Here is a 26,652-nt window from a genome sequence, read left to right on the forward strand (position 1 = left end):
ACGGTTGAAATGCCTCTCTTAAGTCTACTGGCAGTAGGAGCTTTACGCTAAAACACACTGCTATTATTTTTGGCATTTCAGCTCCACTCCTTCTGCCTTTGGCCTTGCCCATGTTAAATGGAATTCAGCCCTCAAGCTGAAAGAGCTTCTGCAGCCCTGCTCTAAGCCCCAGCACACTGCTAGCCTGTGCTCCTGTTTTTGTGTTCTCATAATACCTGCTTGACCTACATACAATTGCAAATGAACAAGTTATCATGAAGATACTACATCTCTTCAGTGTTTGTCCAAAAGGAAACCAATGCTGTAAAAGATGCTCTGGACTGCCTCAGGGATGGAGGATTTCATTATAGACTTGATCTGGGGCCACATTTTTCATTTCAGCATACTCATGTCTAGTTTGAAAAGCAGACACATTGCTTTGATGAAGAAATGCACTTTATTGTCATCTGTTAAATAATGCATACTGGTCAGTTCTGGTGACTGCATAGGTTAGTTTAAGAATTACATGGAGCAAGAGAGTTTTCATCTATTGAATGACAACATCTGACCCTGACTGAAGGAATTTAAAGAATCCAGTTCACAGCTCCCTCTGTGCTGATTTTCCTTATCTCTCATAATAAGCCACTTCCCTTTGCTCATTTTCAGTACCATGTAATATCAACCATGTCACATCAAGAACATGTCCGCATTGTAACCTTAAACCAATTTAACTGGGATTCACAAGCACACACACAGAGAACCGCAAGAACTGCAGTCTGGTAAACTAGGGGTATTTGGAGCAAGAAATACTCAGAGCCTTAATAAAAGTTCATTTTCCAGACTATTTGGGAGAAAATATGATATTGAAACCAGTTTTATAGCATAGGTTTCTAGTGACTGCAAACATAATTTAATTTTTATTATGTTTGTCCTCCAATTTTAGGGACAAAGTTATGTTAAACATTTCCAATCCAACAGCATATCCCAAGATCAATTTAATGCAATTACTATCCCCTTGGAATAGCATGGTGAAGGATTTAAAATCCATTCCAGATCAAAGTGTTCAATTTTGCATGATCCCCAAAGGTTCACACCATGTTTGGACATACTGGAGCACACCTCTCAGGTTCCTCCATACAGCTGATGAAGGAGGCGGTGCACATTCTGTGAGGAATTTCCCAGCATCCCCTGCAAAATCACAAGGAATCCTGGAACACAACTCCTGCATCACTCACGAGTCACATTGCACCTCCTTGTGAATGCAAATTCTGACTTGTGTTCCTCTCATTCCCCACTTTGCAGCACACCAGTTTCCCACAAGAAAATCTTGGTCTGGATGAGAGTTTTGAACTCCCAGAACATTTGTAAAGAAAATGTAAGTGGAGCACTTGCCCTTACTCTGTTGCCCCACAGCCTGACATAGCATGGCAGAGCACACATAAAGATGCATTAGGCCCCCAATTATGCCCCTTTTCCGTCATGGGGTCCATTTTGCTAATATTAATGGAAAAGAGAGAGAGAGAAACATATAACCATTAATTGGCTCCCCCCATTCCTTTACATGACAAGCCCCAGTCCTTCCAGAATCCCAAGTACAGTAACAATGTTGTGATCCATTCACGGATCATTTTTTTTAAAGCGACATCACCACAGCTGCTGTCCCACTTTCGGCTCCCTGGTTGAAAAGGACACCGTGTCTGACAAAATACGAGAAGACAGGAAGTCTCCAACTTCAAGGCATTTCACTCCAGAAATAGCTGAGTTCTGGATGAGTCTTGCTGAAAAACCTTCCCAAATAATATTATCTTCAAGGCCCTTCGAAACCACAGGTAAAAATACGCGTAAACTATTGGGTTGAATGTAGAATTCAAGTAACCAAACCAAACCATGACATCAATGAGAATGGGTGGTATTGTGTAATTCATAAAGGGATCTGTGGCAGTGCAGAAAAAGAATGGGAACCAGCAGATGAGGAACACCCCTACCACTATGCCTAAAGTCTTTGCAGCTTTTCTTTCTCTGCTGCGTGAAATGTGATGCCGCGCTTCAAATCTGATCTGCATTTGGCTCACGGCAGCCTTAATGGAACTGGCCTGCCTCTTGGCTATAGTGTATATCTTCCCATAGATACACAACATGATAAATCCTGGGATGTAGAAAGAAACCATGGAGGCCACCACCCCTGAAGTTTCACTGAAGAAGACAAAGCAGCCACCCACACAATAGATGAGTTTGTAGAACGCGTCTTCTGCTCCTATCATGTTTAAATGCAAAAAGACTAGCCCAAAGCCAAACATGGCAGGGAATATCCAACTGATGAAGATCATGATTAATATGACACAAGAGTTTATCTTTGCTTTGTATCGCAGCGGGTCACAGACGGCATAGTAGCGGTCAATCGAGATAAACGAGAGATGGAAGATGGAAGCGGTGCTCAGCATGATGTCGACGCTGGTGTGGATTTTGCAGAAAAAGTCTCCAAAGTACCAGCAGTTCTCGACTGACCTCACCATGCTGTAAGGCATGACAAAGAATCCCAGGAGAAAGTCCACTGTGGCCATAGAGAGGATGAGAAAATTGGTGGGAGTGTGGAGCTGCTTGAAATGTGCTATTGAGATGATAACAGTCAAATTGCCAGCAACAGTTGCCAGGATCACACACAACATGAAGACGTACATGGAAATACGAATACTAACTGACCAGCTGCTCTTTATGCAGGAGCCGTTTATGGATTCGCAGCACAACTGCATCCTTCCTAGAGATTCAGATTCTTCCACACACATGTTAAGCCTAGTCCAATGGGTATTTTGTGTGGAATTCCTCTGCAGCAAAACCAGGAATTTGTTAGTCTTTTGCCATCCAGCAGAGGGGGAGTATCTGCCAAGAAAGAAAAGCAGGACATGAATATTTACTAAAATTACACACCACGCACACACACGTGCGTGTGCCTTGCCAACTGCACAACCTGGTTCACAAGCCATGAACAAGGGCTCCCTTTGTAGTGATTTTTCAGGGGGCTCTGTAAACAGCAGTTAAGTGTTTGCCCCCCTCAGCAGTGACAGTAACTGTGAAGGATTGTTGGACTCACCCCAACAACCCTGCAAGGTAGAACAGGCCCAACTCAGCGACAAGTTTCCCCAAATTACCCAGTAGCTTCCCTCCCAGGCCAATAGGCACTGTATTTAGCACTGAAGTTATACAGGACACATCACACCAACTAGAAGTTGAATAAAAGTTTATTAAGGGAAAGGAACAAAGAGGAAGGGAAAGGGGAGAGGTGGTAGGTTGTACAGGAAATTACAAGCAAGATTACAATACCCAAAAGCCAAAAACGCCAATCACCTTGACACACACTCCCAGGAGCAAGACGATAAAGCTAGCTAGTCTATCCCATACATACCAAAGTATGGGCCTCTCGGGATAGCCATCAAGCAGCAACACACCCTATTACCATCAGGGCACCCGCCCCTTCTTTGCCCCCTTCTTTATTTCCCAGCCCTAGCAACTCAAGACGGATTTGAACCATCCAATCATAGCTCAGTCCCAGGACGCCCCACTCCACCCTCCAAGGAGCTGGATCTTCCCACCAGACATGGCTGTTGTCACGGTCACAATTAACAGGAACAGAGTGTGGCCTTAGCTGCTGGGCTGAGAAACGGCTGAGTAACAATCAGCTTCCAGGTGGCTACTTTGAACGTGAAAACCCGATGGGCTGTCACGGCTACTAGTACCCTCATTCTTGACAATAACTATCTTCGCTACTCCTGCTGAGTGCCATCGTTTTTCTTTTTACCTAATCTGAAGCTGCAGTGCTGCACAGTTGCAATGAAGGGTGTGTGTGTGTGTGTGTGTGTGTGTGTAAGCAGTGCCATGTAGATGGGGCCCACGTCTCCCTTCCCCTGGCCCCACTAACTTTCCCCCAATCACCCACCATCTAAAAGGTTGAAATGCCACTCCTTAGCAGGCCATCACTTGCACCAGCTTGGGATAAGCCTCTTAGCCTTTTTAGTTGCTAGCAATCATTTGCTTAACATATTCTATTTCTAAAGGCTTGGTGTGTAAATAAGATAAAGTGGAAACTGACAATACGGGAAGCCTTCAGACAATTACACTGTTATTAATGGATTGTTCCTTTTTCCTGAAAGAAAAGCACTTTTCTGTTTACTGTTATCACCACCTCTTTCCAGTAATTTTAACAGGAATAATACAATGTTTAATCTAAAGTGCAAACAAAAAACATGTAATAATCAGAGTGCTTTTCAAATGGAAATATAACACTGACAACCCAGTCCAGAAAACAGTTGCTAAATGTAAATGGATTTCTTCTGTTGACTCCAACGAGATGAGCAGCCCATTTCTAAGTGTTTGTTCACCAGGAAGTACTGATGGCATTGCCACCATCGCTGAGGAGTGATGGTGAAGCAATGGTAAAGAGTCTGTATCAGACAGTATTGCAGAGCCAACACGTCATGATCCACAGACCCCTTCCCAAGCCGTTTCCACTCTTCTTAAGCATCTGTCAGAATATGTTGCTATGGAGGAGGAACAGGAGGGTGAAGAAGTCCCAGCTTAAATTGTGTAGGTAGCATAAAACTTAAACTGCTCCTTGCAACTTCACAATGGACACTGACAACAAAGGATCGGACTGACTGTCAGGAAGAGAAAATGTCTCGTTCATAGCTTGAATGAACTTGTCCCAAATAAGGATCAAGAAAATAAATAAGTTTGGAAACACACTGATACGCCCCCATAGCACTGTAAATGGTTCCCTGGGTAATATCTTCCTGGGCATTGAGCCCATGAGATTTGCATCTATGTTACTTGTCAGGGAATTTTCCTCCCAGTGATTTTCCCCCCCCAGACAGTGAATCTTTTAGTTGACTAGTCCAAATCCTGCTTTCCATTTTTGCTGTGATCATAAAGTCATACAGTGAGGTAGGCTAATATGATTCTAAGGCCTTCCCTAACTGCCAAGTTGGATACATGGCAGCCCAGATGGAAACAGCTGGAGAGTGAAAGAACTTACTTTTCCACTGACGTGAGAGAAGATTCAGCTGATCTCTAACTTGAAAATGATACTCATCCCAAAGTTCATCTTCTTCCTTCAGTCTGGTTTTCCTGTCTTTTTTGAGGGCTGTTCTGGTGATTTCATTACTAAAGAATTTCCCTTTCTTCATTCCCTTCATGATGAACGAAGTCATGATCAATGATGTTAAATGATTAATCCCAGAACTAGAATAGGGCAGCCATGGAATGTCTTGGAAAAGGGTGTCTCCAATCTAGATTTTTACCAGTCTTTGGTCACCTTAGGCCAAGAAATTTGGGGGTGGGGGGAACCGACTCTTGAGGATGCCAAGATTCATCATTACATGTTCATCTAAGGTGCTGGATCAATACTGTTGCAATGTATTATGTCCCACTCAAGATGTATTACGCAGAACAAATGACTACTGTTCAGCTGGACAGTGGTCGTATTTCCATTTTATTATATTCATTCGGAGACGCTCCTCTAAAATGCTACATAGAGGAAGGAGTTATATCAGCATCTACTCAAGGCAAGAGTCAGACCACAGTTTTCAGCAGGCAAATGCAGCAGATGCTAGGGGGCAGGGAGTGATGGGGTGGTGTTGGAGGGCATTACACTCAGCCTGCCCTCCACCTAGGGCCAGCATCAAAGGTAGGCATGGTGCCCACACCCCAGCACAGGCACACGGAGAAGAGCCACCTGAACTTGCTCCTCCTCTTCATCGTTGCAATCTGCTTGTTCACCTGCCTCTTGCTCTGGCCCAGGCAACAGGGTGGTGAGGAGGAGGAGCAGGAGATGCCGCTGCCTACCTGCTCTCTACCTGCCAAGCTAGTAAGTGGTAGCAATGATGAGAAAGAGGGTGAGGAGCAATAACAGCTGGTGACTATGCTGGTGAGAAGGTGTAGTGGTGAGAGTGCTGGACTGGGAGTCGGGAGATCCGGGTTCTAGTCCCCACTTGGCCATGGAAGCTCACTGGGGGACTTTGGGCCAGTCACAGACTCTCAGCCCAACCCACCTCATAGGGTTGTTGTTGTGAGGATAAAATGGAGGAGAAGGAGGACTAAGTATGCCGCCTTGGGTTCCTTAAGGAGGAAAAAAGGTGGGATATAAATGCAATAAAATAAATAAATAAATAAAGGTACTCACTGAGGGAGGGGGCCCACTGACGGTGTCTTGCCCAAGGGCCCTCCAAAACCTGAAGCCAGCACTGCCAGCAACCCACCCCTCAGACTATCCTGCTGCCCTCTGGTACAATGGAGGAAGCTTTCATATCACCCGTGTTAAAGTAAGAGTCAGCGGCCAGTCCAGTCAGCTTCTATATATAGAACTAGAGAGAGGACGCCATCTTGTCAAGCAGCAAAGTGTCTTGTGCCGGCCCTGGACAAGTTGCCCCCTCAATGGCATTTGATGGGCTGAGGCTGGCAAGGATTTGGTAGGCAAGCACAGGCCAGCTGTGATCATCCTAAACAGGGCTCTCCTGGTCTCCACAACAACAAATCCTCAGGGAATCAGGAAGGCCTGACTGCTGCTCCCACACTCATCAAACTCTGTTGCCTTTGGCAGCAGGCATGCCCTAAATGACCGGCTTCGGTATGCTGGGGAGGGGTGTTTAGACTCTCAACAGAGGCACTGGGCCAACAAAGCACTGGAAGCATCCTTCTTCCTGGAGCAGGACTGAGATGGTACCATCCAAGACCAGCCACCAAAGTAGGCAGCATAGTTCCATGAACAACTCAGCTGGCCCCGTGTAAAAGTTTAACCTGCCCATCCCAAGCAGCTGAAGGCTGGCAGTCCCATCCATTAGCAGCACAAGGTTCAGAAAAGCTTCTAGTGATTCTCTCATGCTGTGCTCAAATGTTATGCTGGTACTACTGGGTCATACTGGATCACCTCCACCTCTGTTAGGAGGACATTTAGGCTCCAGATGAATGGCTCGTGCGATTAGGAGACTGGAAAAATCTCAGATAGTAGGACTAGAAAAGGCCATTACTTTAGACACCATTGAGGTGGACTTGAGACTCACAGTTAGTCGCAGTTGATAGCAGGCCTAGTGTAAGTGCCAGGGATGGGAGCATCAGCAAATGCAGGCACAAGGGCCTGGCACTCTGGTCGATGCCACTGCTAGGTTGCCAACGCTGCTGCTGTGGGTGGACTGCCTGGCTATTTATTTATTTATTTATTGCATTTATATCCTGCCTTCTTTCCTCTTGCAAGGAACCCAAGGCGGCTTACATTATCCTCCTCCTCTCCATTTTATCCTTGCAACAACAACCCTGTGAGGTAGGTTGGGCTGAGAGTGTGTGACTGGCCCAAAGTCACCCAGTGAGCTTCCATGGCTGAGTGGGGACTAGAACCCGGATCTCCCAGCTCCCAGTCCAACACTGTAGCCACTACACCACACTGGCTAACGTTAGTAGTGACACTGCCCAGGGTGCCCACTTCAAGTCATACAGGACACAGGCCAGGAGTGGTGCAGTTAAGTCAGTGACACCACCAGCTTCATGCATTCAGGGCCTGAACTCAGGCCAGCACCACCACAAATAACAATATGGACCAATTGTCTGACTTGCTTTCTTTGTTCCTATGGTTCGACTCTATATAAGTGGATCCGTATATTAGAACAGAAAATGTATGATGCTTAAAATTCTTGCATTAATACAATGGCTAGCAAGGTGAGCCGATTAAAACAAACAAACAAACAAACAAAAATTATATCAACAATGGAAGTCTTTTGCTTATTCCAACAGCTGACCAGATTTTTTTTTGCCCTAATGCCATTTATGATAAATTTCTAGGTAGTTACAGCTTTCCTGTGTGGCTGTTCGTGCTGAAAAGGCCCTTCATCCCAATTCATTTAGTACTTTACATTTCCTCATTTCAATTTTCTTTCTGGTAGTTCTCCAAAATTATCTGTATCTGTTTTCCATTGAATGATGATAAATGGGTCTGTTTCATGAACTGGTTAATCAAATTCGGTCTAAATGGACCATACTTTACATTCATCAGTTAAAGGAATGCTTAACTAATTTCATTAAACAAATCATTCCTGTCAATTTCCTTTAGTGTAGTTGAATGAAGGAGAGGAATAATATAATAAAACAAGGAAACAACTTTAGACAAGTGATTTATCTAAGAGAGATACGCCCATCTATTTTACATTGATCGCAGATTGCTTAGACGAAGACGTAATGTACTGTAACTGATAAAAATGGTATACATCTAACACAGGTCTAAGAATAATCCTGTAGGGCACTGAGTGGAGGGATGTTCAAACGTAGGCTCCCAGCACCAGCAGGGGTGTAATGGAGCAAGAGTGCTCAGGGATGCCACCCTGGTACTTTTTTATTAGCAGGGATGCTGATGTCATCTGGTACCCCCACCTCACTCAGACTCCCCTGTTCCCTCTGATGTTAGCTGCAATCCTCAAGTAGCTGGCGGAGGGGAGGGGATGAATTTTGCCAGCAATAATATATTGTTCCCTGTTGTAATGCAAAGTATTTTGGGGAGGGTTTGGGGCTTTTGTACACGAGGCTGCTGATTGCTGTATCTGCTTTCAGTTTTGTCGCAGAATTCAGACCTGAGCTCTACACAAAAAGCTTTTCCTTTCCTGCTTTTCTGCTACATAACCTCTGGGTGGAGCTGTGCTATAGTGGAATAACGCAACTACACAATAAGAGAGAACACCTGTCAAGGTTCCCCTTATGACCTGGACCCCCGAGCAACCCTTTAAGGATCTCTTGCCTCCTTAAGAGTCCTACTTTCCTTCTTTTAAACTTCCCCTTCCCAGTAACGTGGCTGCAGACATGGGGTGACTGACACACTAAACACGGGGTTTAACCACGACAGTTTACTAGGAGATTTAAAGCAAACAAATTACTACACTTAGACTTTTCTAGGCTGCTTCTTCCTGCTCTCTTGTCAGGCTCTGGCTATGTCTGCTCTTACTGGCTCCCTCACTCTATTTATATACCCTCCTCCCTCAAAACCAAAAGCGCTGCTTCAAACCTGATGAAACTTAAGTGGAGAAATGAAACTGACACTTAACTGGAGGAAATTAAACTGACACTTAACCAGAAAAATTAAACTACTCCTCTCAGGTTTATCCCCCCTCCCAACAGAAAACTCCAGTCCTCTAAGCCTGACCTTTTTTCCCTTTGCCTCTGTAGACCTCAAACCTTCACAATACCATTTTCCCATGCTAAGATAATAGCCCATTTTCCCGATTCTAAAAAAAAACCTGGGAAAGTGCTCTGAAACAACAGAAGCAAAACTGGAGGATCACAGCGTCTACAGCCCATAAACAACTGTGAGTATGTAATCACGAGCACACAATAAATTCCTCCTGTAGAAAAGCTCTTGGTCTTTAAAGACTTGCTCCTGCTGGAGAGGGAAACTGCTAGAATTGGTTTGCTGATATGGATCAATAGAGCAGTCTGAATTTTTGGACTGTGCTTGAGGGTGTGGCTATGCGGACTGTCTTAACGAACGCCTTTGCAGTTCAGAATGTACCACTGAGCACCCAGCTCTGATGCCTTACATCCTGCACTAGCAGTGCTCTGCTTCCACAGCGAGGCTGACAGATTAAGCACCGCGCTTTAGGACAGATGCCTGAGGATTTCGTTCTGTTCCGATTTGGAAGCAAACTGGCCTGATAAGCACTTTCTGAATTACTGTGCAGATCATTATTCTTCCAGTTCTGCTCTTCTCTGAAGTCTGTTGTGCAGTTTTTGTCCAAAAAATATTTTGCATATAAAAATGCTTATTTTATGATAAAAATATATATGAAATGTTTATGAACTTTCATGGAATTTTAAAAATTCAGGTTAACGTGGAAACGGGATGGAGTTATAAATGAACACATGCAAAACTGATATGGACCAATAACAGTCTGATCCATCATCCATCCCTAGCTTTGAGAATGCCATCTAAGCTGTAAGAACAGCCTGCCTCAGTCAGCTGACCTCAAGGACCAATCCCCAACCACCAGGCCCTATAAAGCCCTGATCTCAGAGCTTGCTCCTCAGCCTGAGCAACTTGTCTCTTGTGTGATTACTGCTTGCCTACTTTGGGAACAGACTCCTTCCTGGTTTGAATTATGCCCCTGTTTCTGGCCCTTCTTAACCTTGATGGTTGTCTTGGAACTTGATTGTGCCTGTTTCTGAATATATCCCTGCCTTTGTCCCACTTGGACCAGACAGTTCCCCTGGTCCTGGAAGCTGACTGCCTGGAGGCTGGCTGACTCTTGCCGAGGCCTGACAGACTTTCAGTGAGGCCAGCTTCACACATTCTAAAGAAGCAGCAACAGAGGAGCTTGTCTTCCTTTCACACGCCCAGTATGAACTGGTAGTGACTTGAGCATCTCCCTATAGTGAGATGTAGGAGCTCTATCAGTATCTAGAAGTGATGGTTTGTATCCAATGGTGGATTTGCACTAGTGGAAAGCCTGCCTTGTCTAAGGCAGCACACCCGATTTTCACCAATCCTCCCTATTCACTACAGCCCTCTGAGCCCCTCTGAAGGGACATTCCCTCTGGAACAGTCTGGGATGCGACTGTTCCCACACTTGTTCGAGATATGTATCTCTATCCACATCCGACACTTGATGTAATAATTATTCTGGGAAGTAAGCCCTCCTGGAGCAGAAGTGACAAGGCAGGAATTATTCTGCTGCTAGAGGAACACCTCCCCCCTGTCGTCCTGGCCCTAGCTTGCTAGACAGGCTGCTGTCAGGCGAGTAGAAACTAGCCCTGAAACTAACACATTTTACCAACTACACCGAGAGTGGACAACGTGCTGCCTGCGGGCCAAATGTGGCCCCCTGACCATTGTTGTGGCTTCCTCTGCTCCCCTCTGTAGCTGAATTTGCTGCCACAGCAGCAAAAAAAATAAATGATTCGCTCCCAGTGCACCTTGTTTTCAAGTAAAATTGCCTCCTTTTGACATGGCTGCTGTGCCACTGAGTTTTGGCAGCACATTTGGCAGCAGGGGCAGGTTGTCAGTGCAGATAATTCATCGTGGTCCGGGTCATATGCTGCTTGCTGGACCTCCACCGGCCACCCACTGCTGCTCACCATGCGCAGCGAGTCATTGGGCGGTCTGTGAGCACCCAGCAAGTGGTGCTCTGCCACCTGATCCCTCACCAAGCTGTCGTTTTGCATAAAAATGGCAGCTCGGCCTTTTTTGTAAAGGCTGATTTTATGCAAATGGTAGCCATGAAGTGGCCATTTACACAAGATTACTGGCGTAAATGGACACTTACAGCCACCATTTGCGTAAAAATGGCCATTATGAGAAAGGCCAAGCCGCCATTTTGTGGCTTGGTGAGGGATTGGTGATCCCTGCGCTTGCCCGACTTGGTACGCACTGAGTCGAGCAAGCGTGGGGATCCACAGACTGGATCGTCCCCACATACAGGGGTCCGGGTCTGCAATTTCTCGCTGGCCCTCAAGCCTCATTTGGATACCTGCAATATCTGTAGGTCAGGAATGTGGCCAACTGACCCTGGCAAGTTGCTCACCCCTGAACTATACAAAAGCACAGCATGGGTAACACTAGGAATTTCAGTCTGCTAGCAGAATTCCCTCACAAGGTAGCCGGCACAGTAACAGAGATGAAAGCTTTTTCAGAAAAGATGTTTTTTAAAAAAATGATGAAGCAGATTAAAAGGCAAATTGCAAAGTCAGTTACTGAAGGCTTGTCCCCAAAAGGAGGGGAGAGAGATTAACAGATGAGGCAACAGTGAGCAAAAGGCAGCTGCACAGAGTAAAGCACTGGAAACTTGAACCCTGACAAGAGAAAGAAGAAAGATTGATATATTTATCCTTTGGTTGTGATCTGTCAGAAGCACATCACAGGGAGGTAGAGCAGGGATCCTCACTGGCAGGGTAAATCCAATGCAGGAATGAAAACCGGCATTTGGGGTGGGGAGCATGGCAATGTTTTATTGGGCCTGGTACCACCCCAATGAGGTGCCACCCCAATGAGGGCTTCAAGGAATGGGTCAGGCAGAATAGCTACCTGTCAGACTGCTCCCTGAAAGGGGGCAAAGGCCAAAAATGCAGGCACAGCAGGAACAACCTGTTTCGGGAACAGGAAGAGCTCTGGGCAATGTGGAAGAGGAAGAGCACCATAGGCCGTGCTGGCTGGAGATGATAGGAGCTGTAGTCCAACACATCTGGAGGGTGTCAAGCTGGAGGAGCTTGCTGTAGACTGAAAGGAGCTCCTAACCTCTGCAGGAGTGGATGGGCGATCTATTAAAGAGGCCCACAAATGGATTCAAATGGTTTCCTGATTTCCCTGGAGGAGTTCCCAGCTGGTAATTCTGTTGAAGCCCTCCTCCATCTCTGGGACAGGGAAATGACCCGGGCAGTTGTCACAATTGATGCGGAATTCCCTGTCCCTGCTCATGGAGCCAAAAAGCTTCCTGGTTTTCCAGATCATTCAGGCCAATGAAGCAGCAGGTTCAATGAGCAGAATGATGACGGAGGAAAACTCGGGATGAATCCGATCGAACCCAGGCCCGTATTAAGGCCTGCACTGTGGCAATGATGTTGGCAAATAAAACATGCTTTTCTGCTACTGTTGCATCCACACAGAATTGTCCAGCAAAGCTATTCTGAGTGGTGAAAGGTCTATGGCAGCAAGGACCAGGAAGAGCTGAGAAAGAGGTCTCAGTTGCTAGACATTTTGCAGATAAAGTCGCTTGCATCCACTCCAACTTAGATACTGTGGTTGTAGCAGTTCCTAATGATGCACTTTTGGCGTCGGCTTGTCTGATTGTTTGGGATAGGTTTCCATTTGTGCAGCCTGATGATGTGGACAAGATCCTTGGGAGTCTGAGACCAATCACTGGTGCACTTGATCCCTACCCTTCTTGGATGATTAAGGCAGCCAAAGGAGGTTTTGTCAAGTGGGTGAGAAGAGTGGTGGGGAGAGTGGTGAATGCCTTCTTAAAGGAGGATGTCGCTCCATCCAGCCTTAAGATGGCTTTGGTAAGACAGTTATTTTTTTAAAGCCCTCTCTGGATCCCATTAGTTTGGATAATTTCTGACCAGTCTCAAATTTGCCATTTTGGGGCTACATATTTGAGCACATAGTAATATCTCTCAGCTCCAAAGATTCTTGAATGAAACAGATTATCTAGACCCATTTCAATCTGGTTTCAGGCCTGGTTTGGAACAGAAACATATCTGCTTGCCTTGGTAGATGATCTACACCAGGAAATAGACAGGGGGTCCATGCCTTTTGGGTCTGCTGAACCTTTCAGTGGCGTTTGATACCATTGATCATTATATCCTTCTGGACTGTATGATAGGGATGGGTTTGGGAGGCACTGTTCTGCAGTAGCTGTGGTCCTTTCTTGGGGGTCAGTTCCAGAAGGTGATGGGGAACTCCTGTTCAGCACCTTGGCCACTGCTGTGTGGTGTCCCTTGGGGATCAATTTTGTTCCTCATGTTAACATCTACATGGAAATGCTAGGAGAGGTCGACCAAGAGATTGGGGTGGGTTGGATGACACACAGCTTCATTTCACTTTTTCATCTAATGCTAAGGAAGGTGTTTTAAAGCAGTGCCTGGAAGCCTGGGACATTGCGAAGCACTTAAAAGATCCAGGGCCAGGTCCACAGGACACAACTCTGCCCAAAATTTGCATATGCTAATTGATATCTATATATGAAAATTTAGAAATAATTCCTAGGATGTATTTAAATTTCACAGAAGGATCATCCAAATCGCAGCAAATACAAGCATTATTCAATTAATTCGCACTCTGCCCCAGATCAGTAGTTCCTCTTCAACAACAATTCTTTTGCAATGGTGTGAAAAATGCAAAAAAAGAAAAGAGCGGCTGGTAGATTTTCTTCATGAGCAACACGCACGCACACACCCCTAACTAAAAATGGCAACATGTGCACCAAAATGGAGTTTCAAAACTTTGAGAGTACTAATCCAAAAGCACTGTGTGTTAGGATGGGGAGTGTTGCAGCGTTTGGGGAGGGTTTACCCTTCCCTCCGCACCTGCAACCCCCCTTGAAGATCACCGCCTGCATAACAATTAAGCTGAGGAAAAAACCTTCACTTGGCACTAATGGACACTCGGGGGGGGGGGGGCTACTGTAATGCTTGCCTTAGTTACATCAAGATGGGGTCACTGCAATGTGCTCTGCATGGGGCAACTTCTCAAGAGTCTCCAGAAGCTGCACTGAATCCAGAATGCAGCAGCAAGGATGCTAATGGTTGCCAATTTACTTCTGGGCACAATTCAAAGTGTTGGGCCTACCAACACTTAAAAGGCTGGGGTCCAGGACGCCTGAGGGATCCCCTCCTCCTGTACTAACCTGCTCAATCTCTAAGATCAGGAGGATCTCTGACGATCTCTGTGTCTCACCTACCATGGAAGCATGATTGATGGTGATGAAAGACAGGGTCTTCTCAGTGGCTGCAACAATATTGTGTGACACAATGTTCCATGGAGTGCAGATCCCCCCCTCTGATTGCTTTTTGCTGGCTGGTGAAGACACTGTCATTCCTGCGGGCTTTTGCCTGCTGATGGTTCATTTAAAGTTATGTGTTATCTGTACTCTTCATTCATTTTTACCCTGGTTTTGTTTTGTTTGGTATTTTTAATGTATTGTTTTTGTTGTATTGTGGTTTTAAATTGTTGCATGCCGCTCTGAGCAGTGCACAGGCACTAAAAGGGTGTGAGAGATCTCTCTCTATAAATTAGGGCTGTGTAGGGACCCCTCAAACCAACTCAGAAGCCGCTTTGGGGCTTCCAAGGTGGGCCTGATTTGCTTCGGGCTGATTTGGGGGGGGGGGGTCCAAACAAGTCCAACAACAGTCCAACAACATCTGGAGGGGCACACATTCCCCAGCATTGCCAAACATGAGCTCCAGAGGGGTAAGTTGCCACTGTGACATAGCAGACATCTTCTGTAAGGCAAGTAGGGACCCCAAGTTGGGAGAAATCCTCAAACAGTTCTATTGACCTCCATAGATCTTAGCCTTAGGATAAGGGGAGATGGTGCAGCACTGGGGGTTGCAGGGGGAAGGGGCAAAAACCACCTCCCCTATTTCATCCAGCAGGAGCACAGCTGCATTTGGTCCCTTCCGCAAATGGAAAGAGCCCTCCAGTTTGTGGCAATGCAAACCTAGAAATACGTCTCATATGGTGATATCACATATTCCAACACAAAGGTGTTAGAATGTATAAAGCTGAAATTATGGAGACACTAAAGAGCAGTTAGACACCACCTGGAAAGCTCACCATAAAATACAGTCTGAACTTGATCTTGACAAAGAACTTCGTATTTTTACTAGTTCCAAGGTTTAATCTCATAAGGCTATTTTTATCAGACTCCTGAAGGCAGGCTTACACACTTTCATGGAAAATGGAAGCCACACCCTCCCTTTGTTCTTTGTTTTTAAGTAAAAGACATATTTGATAACTGAAAGCAGCAGTACCCAAGACTGCAGGATATGCAGAAGAAACCTGATTCACTGAACTCAAGAGTAATTAACTAAGCAACTACTAGCCCCAAACAACCAAGTTGTACAGACATGGAATACAAAGCTATTTGAGAAATAAAGTCATCATGTATTATTAAGGTATACAGATGTGCAGTCTGAAGAAATCCAATAAACTGATGCACTTGTGGCATGTAATAACAATCATTGTAGTTACAAAAACAGGGTGGCTCAGCCCAAATGGGATTCGACTGGTTGGGAGAGAGACTGAGGCCAGATCTACACTTTGTGTCATATCATCATGGCAACGCTATATCACTCTTGCACATTTATACCTTGTAGGACACACAATGACATTTGCTGTGGTATTTTGGATAATGTGGAATAAAAAGCAAGAAATAACACTGCAATAGTGGTATATGGAATGTGTAATGTGCCTCAAGAGTTATCAATACTGATATAAAGCAATAGTGTAGATCTAGCCTGAGGCTGTTAGTTGATCAATACTTTGCCTTTAAAACAATTAACGAACTGTAAGAATATTCCATACCTTTGTCAGTCTCTCTCTACCTTCTCCTCCAAAACCATTTTGCTAGTGAAGCTGGGAGACTTGAAAGCTGAGAGGGAGGGTGTATGCAGAAAGGGACACCTGTGGTTAGAGAATTTGCAGGTAGAAATTGGCTGCTGGTGAACCTCCCGTCACTCACTTCTTAGGCTGGTGGCCCTCCAGGAAATCCTCTTTCAGCTGGAGAGTTGAATTCGGGGTGGTGGGTGGGGCTGAAGCAAAAGGGGGCAGGGCCCCAAACACCAGTATATATTAGCTTACAGCTCTTCCTACCAGTGAGTAAGCCTTAGCAGAGGCATCTCAACCTTTCAGAATGAGGGAAAACTGTAGAAAAGCTGGAAAACCACCAATCAGTGGTCAGGAAAAAGGGTGTGTGGCCATTTTTGGGAATCTTGGAGGGCCAAATTGGGACCCCGGGCCTGGGGTGCTGCACCCTTGATCTGTGCCATATAATTTCTACCTATTGTTTAACAGTTTCTTATTCCTCCTAAATCAAAGAAATATCTTAAAGAGCTTTCTTGGTTTTAGATAAAGTTTGACAAATTGCAGTATTCGTTCAGTTTTTGTTATAAGAGTGTGGAAGTCATTCCTTCCACTCTTGAAGTTCAGGGATGAGCGTGAACCCTTATGGGATCCAAACTGACACACATCCACACACAAGAGGGAGACACTGGAAGTAGAAAAAAAATCTTTAGGAGAACAAAAAACTACAGAGGCAGCGGGGGGAGGGGGACGACCCAAAAACAGCCCAGTGAAGACCAAATATGCTCAGTTGAATGTTGACTGACTATTGGAGGAGGCAGGACCAGCATCAAAGGTGGGCAAGGTGTGGCACCTGCCAAGGGCCCACACTCAGGGGCCCTCTGATAAGAGTCCCCTTCCTCCTTTTTCCCCTTGCAGCCTGCTTGTTTACCTGCCCAGTGCTCACTGGCTCTCTGCCTGTCAAGCACGCAAGTGGTAGCAATGATGAGAAAGAGGAGGAGGAGGAGGAACAGCAGCTGGAGACATGGCGGTGAGAAGGTAGAACTCACTGAGGAAGGAGACCCGTTGAGGGTGCCTTACCCAAGGACCCTCCAAAGCCTGGAGCCAATACTGGGAGGAGGGATCAGAAAGCTGGAGGTGGGTAGGATAAGATACTTGGAATCCTGAACAGGAGTCCTCTACCCTGCAATATCTTGGACGCATTAAAAACATATTTATCTGATGCATCACTACCTTCTTCTACTGACATTAGCAAAGCTTTCCAGCCGCAGAACATCCCCTTAAAAATGTTTATGTTAGTTCAAAACTTTCCATGGTCCATCTGCTTGTTCACTATCTTGCCAAATCTCAGAAATGTTTAATCTGAGATATTTTTAAATGAACATTTTTCTCAGGGCTTGACAAATTATGGCTGGCAATTTTTGTAAATCATATTTTTTTAAAAACCTGAGAAAGTTTATTCTAGTGGCTGTAATGGGGCATGCCAGGTTAATGCTAGATGCTCTCAAGAATGTTCAGCTTGTGTCGAACAGAGTAATTTGCCTTCTAACCGGAGCAGCTGGAGGGAGAGCAGACTGGAACCAAGTTCCTCAGTGCTTTTCTGGCATCTCAGTGGACTCCAGATCCTATTGTCCTGCAGGACAAATGCTGTCTTTAACTTATCAACCCCAAATGCCTTGGGATGGGCCCTACCTGCCTTATAGCACACTCCCCTGCGTGTCTACTTAGAAGGCCCACTGAGTTTAATGAAGCTTACTGCCAGATAAAAATGCATAGGATTGTCGCCTTTGAGACTGCCTCTACCCATGTGTCTTGGTGAATATAATCAAGAGACATATTCATGCGCATTTTCTTGAAGAGAATATATTTTCTTGCTGTGGATCTTACTCCCCTCCCTGCAATCTACAGGTATTATTTTGTATTTGTGCTTTGTAATTTTTGTGAACTGCCCAGAGAGCTTTGGCTCTTGCGTGGTCTGGAAATAAAATAAATCATCATCATCATCATCATCATCATCATCATCATCATAACCTCTAATGTTTATTTATTAATTAATTAAATTTATATCCCACCTTTCCACCACAAATGGCATTTTTAAGGTGACTGTATCATCAGTGTTGGGTCCTTTTTATCTATACAGCAAGAGGAAGATACCATAGAACAGCTTTCCCCAACCGGGTGCCCTGCAGATGTGTTGGACTGCAACTCCCATCATTCCCAGCCAGCCATACTGGCTGGGGGATGCTGTGAGTTGCAGATCAACACATCTAGAGGGAACCAGGTTGGGGAAGGCTGCCGCAGAACTACAAAACTGGGCTTTTCGAAGGTCCCGTCTTCCTACCTTCTGTGTTCAACCGAGTATTCTCCTCTGTATCGTCAGTTTGCCATTCTTTCGATCTGCGCCTCCGTTATGTGGTAAGACTTCATCAAATGAGCAGCTTCTTCACTGCTGCAGTGACAGTTGAAGGGAAGCATACTTCTCAAATCTGCAGGGCCACCTGCAAACCCACCCTCAACCACCCTGCTTCTTATGTCCTCTAGTCATCAGAACTGGCCATACTGTGCTAATGTCTGGGGAACGATTGCTGGAGGATGACCAGGTATCAGAAGAACAGCTCAGTTAGTAAACCCCGCCCACCAGCAAGGCAAATCTTAATGACTGTTTAATTAAACATCATGGGCACATTATGAGCAAAAGCAGCCACGTCACATACAGCATGTCATCTACCTTGCGCAAGCATCTATGAAGGCAAGAAAATCATATATAAACAGAGCTCCCTATTGTGCTTGATTTCCAAGGGGAAGCTGTGTGCAGAAAGTGACACTCAATGGACTGGCACTGCTTACTCTGCTGAGCAAACAGGCCTCATCCAACAGACTTATCTGTTAATATTTGTCTACAAAACAGCACTACTAGACATGTGCTTAATATACACAGCGATTGCCTGTTACAAGAGCTACTGATGAACAACACCTGTTGCATGTTGTACATTCGAAATGGCAACGCAGTCCTTTTTTTAAAACATCAAAAATACAAATAAACTTGTATCGTTCTATGCCAGCCTTTCCCTCCAAATATTTTAGACTTCAACTCCCATCAGCCCCAGCCAGCATGGCCAATGTCCAGGAATGCTGGAAATTGTAGTCCAAAACATTTGGAGGGCACCATGTTGGCGGAGGCTGGAATAAGTACAACAATGCGCTGTTACAGCATTTTGGAGATGCTCCATCCCCTTGGTCATTGTAGTTGCCTTTTCCTGCACTTTTTCCAGCTCTACAATATCTTTCTTTAGGTGTGGTGACCAGAACCGGATACAGTATTCCAGGTGTGGCCGCACCATAGAAATCCTTGCCCATCTACTATAAATCACCCAGAGATCTACCACAGGATCCAGATCTACCTTCTGCCCACCCCTGGTGTACTGGACAGAGTGGCCTAGAGAGACCTGGGTTCAATTCCTGCCCAGCCATGAAGTTCACTATTTCTCATCCTAACCGTCTCACATGGTTGTTGTGAGGATAAAATGAGAGAACACCATCTATGCCACCCTGAGCTTATTGGAATAATACAGCAATAATAATAAAATAATTGTTCCTTTTACTTATGAAGAAATAATAACAGGTCCAACTTTAAATACAGCAGTTATTCATATATTAATGTATATTAATTCAGAATGCTGGTTTTAACCTTTAAACCCCTAAATGTCTGAGGACCCAGGTACCTTAAGGGCCATCTTCTCCTACATGAGTCTGCCTGTGCAGGGCCAACATTTTGCTGCCTGAGGTGGAGCAGGAGATGACGCTTCTCTCCCACACCTTCCAGGCAAGGTGCATGATGCTGCTACCCAAGGCCAGTCAAGTTATTTTGGAAGCTGACTCAGCTGAGGCAGAAAATCCCACAAACACTTCTCCTTGGCAGTACCATATAGTACTTAAAAGCCATTCTTGTATGATAAGCAAATGATGATTTTTCCAATAACTTACCCATAACCAGATATATTCTGCTGATATCAATAAATTTGATACAGGGTTTTTTTAGAATGCTACGTAAAATCTTCTCCCTTGCATTAAGCAGTATCATTAAAGGATTCATTAGAAAATTGAAACCCAGATCTGTTAAATAATTTCTGTTATCGGTCTCCACTCAAAAATGTAATTTTTAATGAGATTATTATAACTTGGTTTTTCCTAGTCTTGTTTATACTGTTTCTTATCAATTCATGCTTCATAGAAATTATATTTGATTCTGGTGCAAAAACATTGGGGGGGGGCTAAAAAAAATCCATATAATGCATACAAGTCACGTGCTAAGTGGCTCTTACATGAGATGGTTATCCATGGAGCAGATGAGATACCTCTTAGAAAGCTGTCATAGAACCTTAGGTTTTCACAGTCGAACACAAAGGCAATTTCTATTAATGAAAGCTAAGGCCTTCACATATCCCCAGACCTCTGACCTAGGAAGTGAAGATTAATGTCTTCCACAATTTTCTATTCCAGCACTTCAGGAATTACATCACTTCACTTTCTTTGGTGAGAGAAGAGAGAGTGTCTGGATAAGACATCGTCACATCCCGGAATCCTCCAGAATTCCAAGTTACCATTAGAACAGACCAAAAGATGATGGAAATTCTGCTAGGCATTAGAACTAGTGTTATACCTGCTTGACTTGGGCGTAAGCCTCATTGAACTCAATGACATTTAATTCTGAGTAGACATGTATAGGATTTCACTGTGATTATATTTTATGTTTCCTTTTTTCTACATTGTGGTTAGCCTCTCTGAGCACGTTAGTAGAAGAATGGGATAAAAATAATAAATTACAAGTGGACGTTGCAACAAAATGTTGCGGTGCAGAGTGCAGCTGTTCAGGGTTCAGCCAGCCATGTCCTCTTCCAGGATACTCCATTTCATTCCCCCTCCCCTCAGTTTTCCAAGCCCCCTCCCCCAACAGACACTCAGCATTCCGTGGCCACTGAGCATGTTCAGTCCTCACTGGGCCATGTTGTGGGTGGGTGGGAGGTTATATATTCTTTCCCCCCTCTCTAAAGAATGGGTTATATCCAATGTTATAGCCAGTGTGGTGTGGTGGGAGAGCCAGTGTGGTATAGTGGCTAGAATGTTGGACTGGGAGTCAGGAGACCTGGGTTCTAGTCCCCGCACAGCCATGAAGTTCACTGGGTGACTTTGGGCCAGTCACAGACTCTCAGCCCAGCCTACCTCACAGGGTTGTTGTGGTGAGGATAAATGTAGAGGAGGAGGATTATGTATACTGCCCTGGGTTCCTTAAGGAAGAAAAAAGGTGGGATATCAATGTAATGAATGAATGAATGAATGTTGGTCCTATTTAGAGTAGACCCATTGAGATGAATGGGACTTAAGTTAGATTAACATTGGATACAACCCTATGCCATGCAGTTCCCCTGAGCATGCCAATACTTCCCTTGTTTTTCAGTGACCCCGACTTTTGGCTACACTTCTGTTGGCACTTACCAGCAGAGTTTGCTAACAGAGGGGGTGGTTATAACTTGTCATAGCACTATGATAAAAAGAACCGTTTTTCCTCTTCCTTTGCTGATATTCCTTAAATGGAGTGTACAAGGCTCCCTTTTGAGCTCTACAAGCAAGCCAATGCTGTGGCCCAGGATCTGAGCCACAGAAAACACTCCCTCAGTCATTTTTCCTTTGTGCCAGACAAAGTGGGTGCTCACTCTTCAATGTAACTAAACAGTTCACATTCTTCTTTTTCTTCATTTATAATCCTAGAAAAGTGGATATCATTTGGGGGGCTAGTTCAGAAATGTAAACAGCTGGATTTTAGTGTGCCTTCATTTCCCATGAGATTAAAAACAAACCACTAGTGTGATAAAATTCCCTGCTCTCCCTGCCACACAAATGTTTAGTTTTTCTGACTCTCGGCTAGGGATATACGGATTTTGTTAAAACTGTTCTTTCTCTGTTTTGTGGATTCTCAGGCATATTTCATTCCATCATCCACTCATTGATGGAACTGGATTGTTTAAAACCAGAATGTCATTCTACTTGTGCTAATTCGCATTAGTGCTAATGCACACTGGTGCAAATGTGCTCATGCACATTAGTTAATGTTCATTAGCACTAACACAAATTAGTGCAAATCTCCCTAAAATGAAAAATTGGTCTGTAAGTCCACAGCATCCTTGTGACACGGCAAAGGCTGGTCTGCTGCGGAATTCACCCGTTGGATTCATAGAAATCCGAACTCATTTGAACTGCGGGTTTCTCCGACAGCCCCACTCTCAGCTCTATAATGAATTCCAAGAATACAGAACATTAACTGCACAGAATGAGATTTTTGCATGTTTAATGGACATGCAAAAGATAAGATGTATTTTAGGTTGCTATCCATTGAAAATGAAACATTCACTAAGAATTTATCCAGTGATTTCAAGTGGGAGGATATGGAACTCCAACTGGTAAGGAAATTACAAAAATGAGCACTGTGCAAGGAGAATGTATGCATCTCACTCAAAAGGAAGTAGGCAAATGCTATACTGCTGCTAGGTTTTATATTGGTTTTACTTTTATACCGTAGTTTTAAACTTTTAAATTTTATATTGTATTTTATGTTGTATTTTGTGGTTTTAATTGTTGTGATCCACCCAGAGAGCTTTAGCCATTGGGCGGCATAGAAATGTAATAAATAAATAGGCAATCTAGTGAAAAATGCTGGGATAATTTCTTTGGGATCTATCATTCAATACTGGTGGAAAATATTGAGAAAATATGCAAAAATGAACAGAAATGTATCAAGACTAGTTAGACCTGCAATACAATGCTGCAGCGTGTCTTTGCTTCCTAACAGCACTTTTTGTGTTTGCAGTGCCAGCCAGCCAGCCATGTCCTACTCCAGGATATTCAGTTTCATCCCTCCTTTCTAGTGCTCTGTTTTTCCCTTTCCAACTGATGCTAAACATCCTGGGGCTACAGACAATGCTCATAGTTACCATTCAGCTGTTTTGGGGGGAGTGGTTGCCCCTGTAGCCTTTTCTTTTAAAATATTTGTTGTTCTCTTGCAACCCACAACCCATGTATTTGTTGTACTTTTGCAACCCCTGAGCATGGCGATACCATGCTCTTGGTTTTCAGTGGCTCCATTTTGGCTCCAGTTCTATTGGCACTCACCACTTGAGTTCACTGTTAGATGGAGCCATAGTTTCCATGGAATGTTGGAAATGCTTGCACAATCAACATTCCATGAACATCTCACCTGACCATGAAACCTAGGGCAGGTCTATGTAGTCAGAAATTGGTTTGGTTCTCAGTAACCTCTGTAGGTCAAAGTACATTGCTTGCAACCTGGGAGACAGCTAAGAGGGGGCAAATCCTTCTCCCAACAGTAGAATCACCAGGGTCATAGTGCAGATTTTCCCCATATCCCATGGTGTTTTGGGGTGAATGTCTTTAGTTCTCCAACATAATAAATGACTAGTTCTCCTTACTTCCTGAGGTAAGCAAAAGTTCTGAATTTCTAGGCAGCATTATAGTAGGAACAAAATCTGCCCATTACCCCTGATACTGGTTAACGATCAGGAATCCAGTGGAAGCAAAACAATGCTATTCTTCTTCTTCCTGTAAGGCAGCTTCATAGATGCCAGTAAGAACAATATTGTCATGCATTTGGACCCACTTGGTCTCCATGATTTTGTCTAAAATGTGACCTGATGGCAGGCAGTGATTCAGCAAAAGAAAGCTAATGGTCCCCGATGGTCTGGAGTCACCATCCCTCCCTCCCTCATCCCTATTTATTTCTATAAGGCATTTTAGTCCACATTTCCACTCCAAAAAAGTGGTTAATGAAATATAAAAGCATAAAAACAATATAAAAGCAGCAGCAAAAACAAAACACCTCTGCCCCCAACACACAAAGCATTTCTTTAAGAAGGGGACACTCCCGTTCTAGTGAAATGGGCACGGAAACCGTTTGGAGGAAGTCTTCATTTAGAAAGGGAGACAGACCTTGGGAGCTGAGAAATCCATGAGTTTAGCTAGATTAGAAGAAGCCTATGTGAGGTATGGGGTTCCACGCTGTGGTTCTCCGGAAACCTGATGCAGATTTGCAGCTATGCTACCTGCTCATTAGGAGTCTGCTTGCTTCCAGTAGGCTGCTTTTGTAAATAAAAACAAGCATGACCAAGACACGATAAGTCTCCAGGGTTTTCTCCTCCAAAGGAAACAAAACACTGCAGCACCTCAGTGCTTGAGGAACAGGGGGTCACATAATAACGGCTTGGATCCCAAGTTGTTCTTGAGTTCAGACAAGTGGGAGAAGAATCTGCTGATTCCCTCCCCTCTGCAGCCCCCCTCTGCACCATACCACCACCACCACTGTTCCCAAGAGTCCCCCAATACTCAGGAGCAGATTTTTGGCAGGCACAGGAAAGGGAGATGCAGGAAGGCCCTGATTTGTGGAAGTGAATTCTGCTCCATTCATGGAAGAGAGAATAGGATCCACACCCTTACATTTCCGGTGCTTATCTCCAGGAACAAAGAGTTGGGTGTAGGCAAGAGAAGAGATAAGGAAGAGCACAACTCCAAGCCTACCATTAGGCCGCCTGAGGCGGTGCTTTCCTCAGGCAGCAGATGCTGGGGCGCAGCAGTGGCAGCCTTGCAGGTATTCCTCCTGGACTCCCCAGCAGTTCCTTCTGTTGGAGGACAGAGTGGTGTATCCATACAACCTGTCCCAGGCCCTGAAACAAGCCCCCTGCTTCAGCTGCAGCGGAGGACACTCTGCCACTATCAGTGTTGATGTCCACAGCTTGTTCAGTCAGTTTCTGCACATGGAATGGGGAGGCGGTGTCATGTTGTCCCTTTACCTTAGGCTGCAAAATGTCTTGGGCCAGCCCTGGCAGAGCATTTAGTCTTTCCCTACCCCCATCCCAAACTTGGCTCTTGAGTTAGGAGGGGAAGATATTTCTTAGCTCCTCCCTTATCTGTTTGTCATAGGGCTGCTGTCATGGTTCACCCACTGGACTGCAAAGGTGCAATTCAAACTCAGATTAGACTTTCAGAGTAACATCCTTCAGGTTTGGAAGGGTCATAATCAGGTTTTGGGGAAAGCTCGAACCCTATTCATGCTTTACAATAAGTGGTGAAGCTCACCATGTGAGCAGGAACGGGGCCATGCCAAATAGCCCTGCCCAGTAGCCCTGGGAAAGTGGGGAATGAGGGAAACAATGTAGGTGAGTGGAATTGTGGGAAGGGCTGGAACTCCCCCCCCCCCCTCCCCTGGGCAAATTTCTTGGGCTTTTGGTTTGTGGACTTTCCTCATCCCAGTAGAACTTAGAAAGGTCTGCTAAAATACTGGAGTGCTTGAGAGCTCACCTACTGTGGATATGGAAGCCTGTGCCAAGGCACCTCTTCTTAAGTAATAGAAGGTCTCTAAATAGGGGATACTCAAGGGAACAACATTCATGGCAAAGGAATGCTGTCCATGTTGGGGCTAGTAGCTCCTGGCGTTTGTAGGATATGGAATGCATCTCATGTGATCAATCTATTCATTCAGCACAAGGTAAAAAATATGTCTTGTCAGCTTGATTTTAATTAGGGCTGTTCCTTGCGAGAAGATGTTTACTGAAATGCCCTCAGCACGAAACAATTTCTGTACATCTCTTGATTCCAGCAATGTGCCTAACATGTTTTTCCAAAGAACACATTGTTTTTCTGTACTATCAAGCTGGGAAAACTGTTATCTATATATATATAAAATCCACGTGCTCATGATTTCAGAGCTAAGAAATGTTAACTAGTATATCATCATAGTAAAAGGGAAGTTGAGAGTATCTTCTTTCTACCTTGATATTTTCAACCATAATTTAACACTTTTACTTTAAATAAAAGAAATCATTGAAAGTAACATTGGCAGCTGACTAAAACATAGTTTCATGGATTATCAAGTCTAACCAGTATATATCTTTGCCACAAATATATTATCACAATGACATGAAAAATCAACAGACAGAAATTTAGTTCTTAAATGAATTTTAAACAATCAAAATCTTGTACTGAATTCAGTGTCATTGTATTCTGTTCAGGCCACTGGAAAACTTCCAAGAGAAGGCAAAAAGTTTAATACATATTCTCAGAATTCTTGAGAATAAAATTGTGCCTTTATTCATATTTTTCAGCTCCTGATTTGGACAGGTGTTATCTATCATCTATCTATCTATCTATCTATCTATCTATCTATCTATCTATCTATCTATCTATCTCAAGTCAAGTTACATTTCTGTCACTGTGCAGCTAATCATGGCAGATTAGCTGAAAAATCTGATGAAAATCTTTTACCCAATTTCTTTACAAATGTCCCACCTAAATACCCAGATTACGTATGAATCTTACCTCCAAAAAAAAGAGAGCATGAGCCAAGATACTATCCTTCTTCTCTAGCATCAATTCACCAGGAAAAAGTCCAAAGCATCACTTGATGTGAATCCATTCAACTTCAAGTCACTGAAGCTGTGTCCATCCAAGTCTGACTTGCCTTCACAGCCCGATGCAAAGTCTTAACCATCATGATGACGTCAGTATTAAATATTCAGACAGTCAAGATAAGCAGATGATAAATCTTCCCAGCTATGGGCTTATGGTGCAGA

At 44.4% G+C, this 26,652-nt stretch overlaps 1 protein-coding gene across 3 annotated transcripts; it reads right to left on the reverse strand.

Annotated features, from left to right (window-relative positions):
- Positions 1 to 420: 420 nt before the first annotated feature.
- TAAR1 (trace amine associated receptor 1) lies at positions 421 to 26,518 on the reverse strand. 3 transcript variants are annotated; one of them, XM_084827561.1, is made up of 2 exons: positions 24,602 to 24,955; positions 421 to 2,856 (listed from the first exon to the last, which is right to left on the reverse strand). In XM_084827561.1, exon 2 carries the CDS (start codon positions 2,760 to 2,762, stop codon positions 1,722 to 1,724), a length of 1,041 nt encoding a protein of 346 aa, XP_084683687.1. In that variant the 5' UTR covers positions 2,763 to 2,856; positions 24,602 to 24,955; the 3' UTR covers positions 421 to 1,721. The 3 variants fall into 3 exon arrangements, with proteins under 3 accessions (XP_084683687.1, XP_084683686.1, XP_084683685.1); XM_084827560.1 differs by lacking the exon at positions 24,602 to 24,955 and adding an exon at positions 18,360 to 18,601; XM_084827559.1 differs by lacking the exon at positions 24,602 to 24,955 and adding an exon at positions 26,399 to 26,518 and having other exon boundaries at positions 427 to 2,856.
- Between the last annotated feature and the right edge of the window lie 134 nt (positions 26,519 to 26,652).

The sequence above is a fragment of the Heloderma suspectum genome, chromosome 1, assembly GCF_057233095.1.
Source record: "Heloderma suspectum isolate Gila_16-S chromosome 1, 16-S_ref, whole genome shotgun sequence".
NCBI classification, from domain to species: Eukaryota; Metazoa; Chordata; class Lepidosauria; order Squamata; family Helodermatidae; genus Heloderma; species Heloderma suspectum.

Excerpts from the sequence above, each read along its gene's own strand:
- TAAR1 (XM_084827559.1), bottom strand. The coding sequence starts at position 26,418 with ATGCTCTCTTTTTTTTGGAG. Across the intron at positions 2,857-26,398 it reads ATGCTCTCTTTTTTTTGGAG|ATACTCCCCCTCTGCTGGAT; the intron begins GTAAGATTCATA and ends CTTTCTTGGCAG.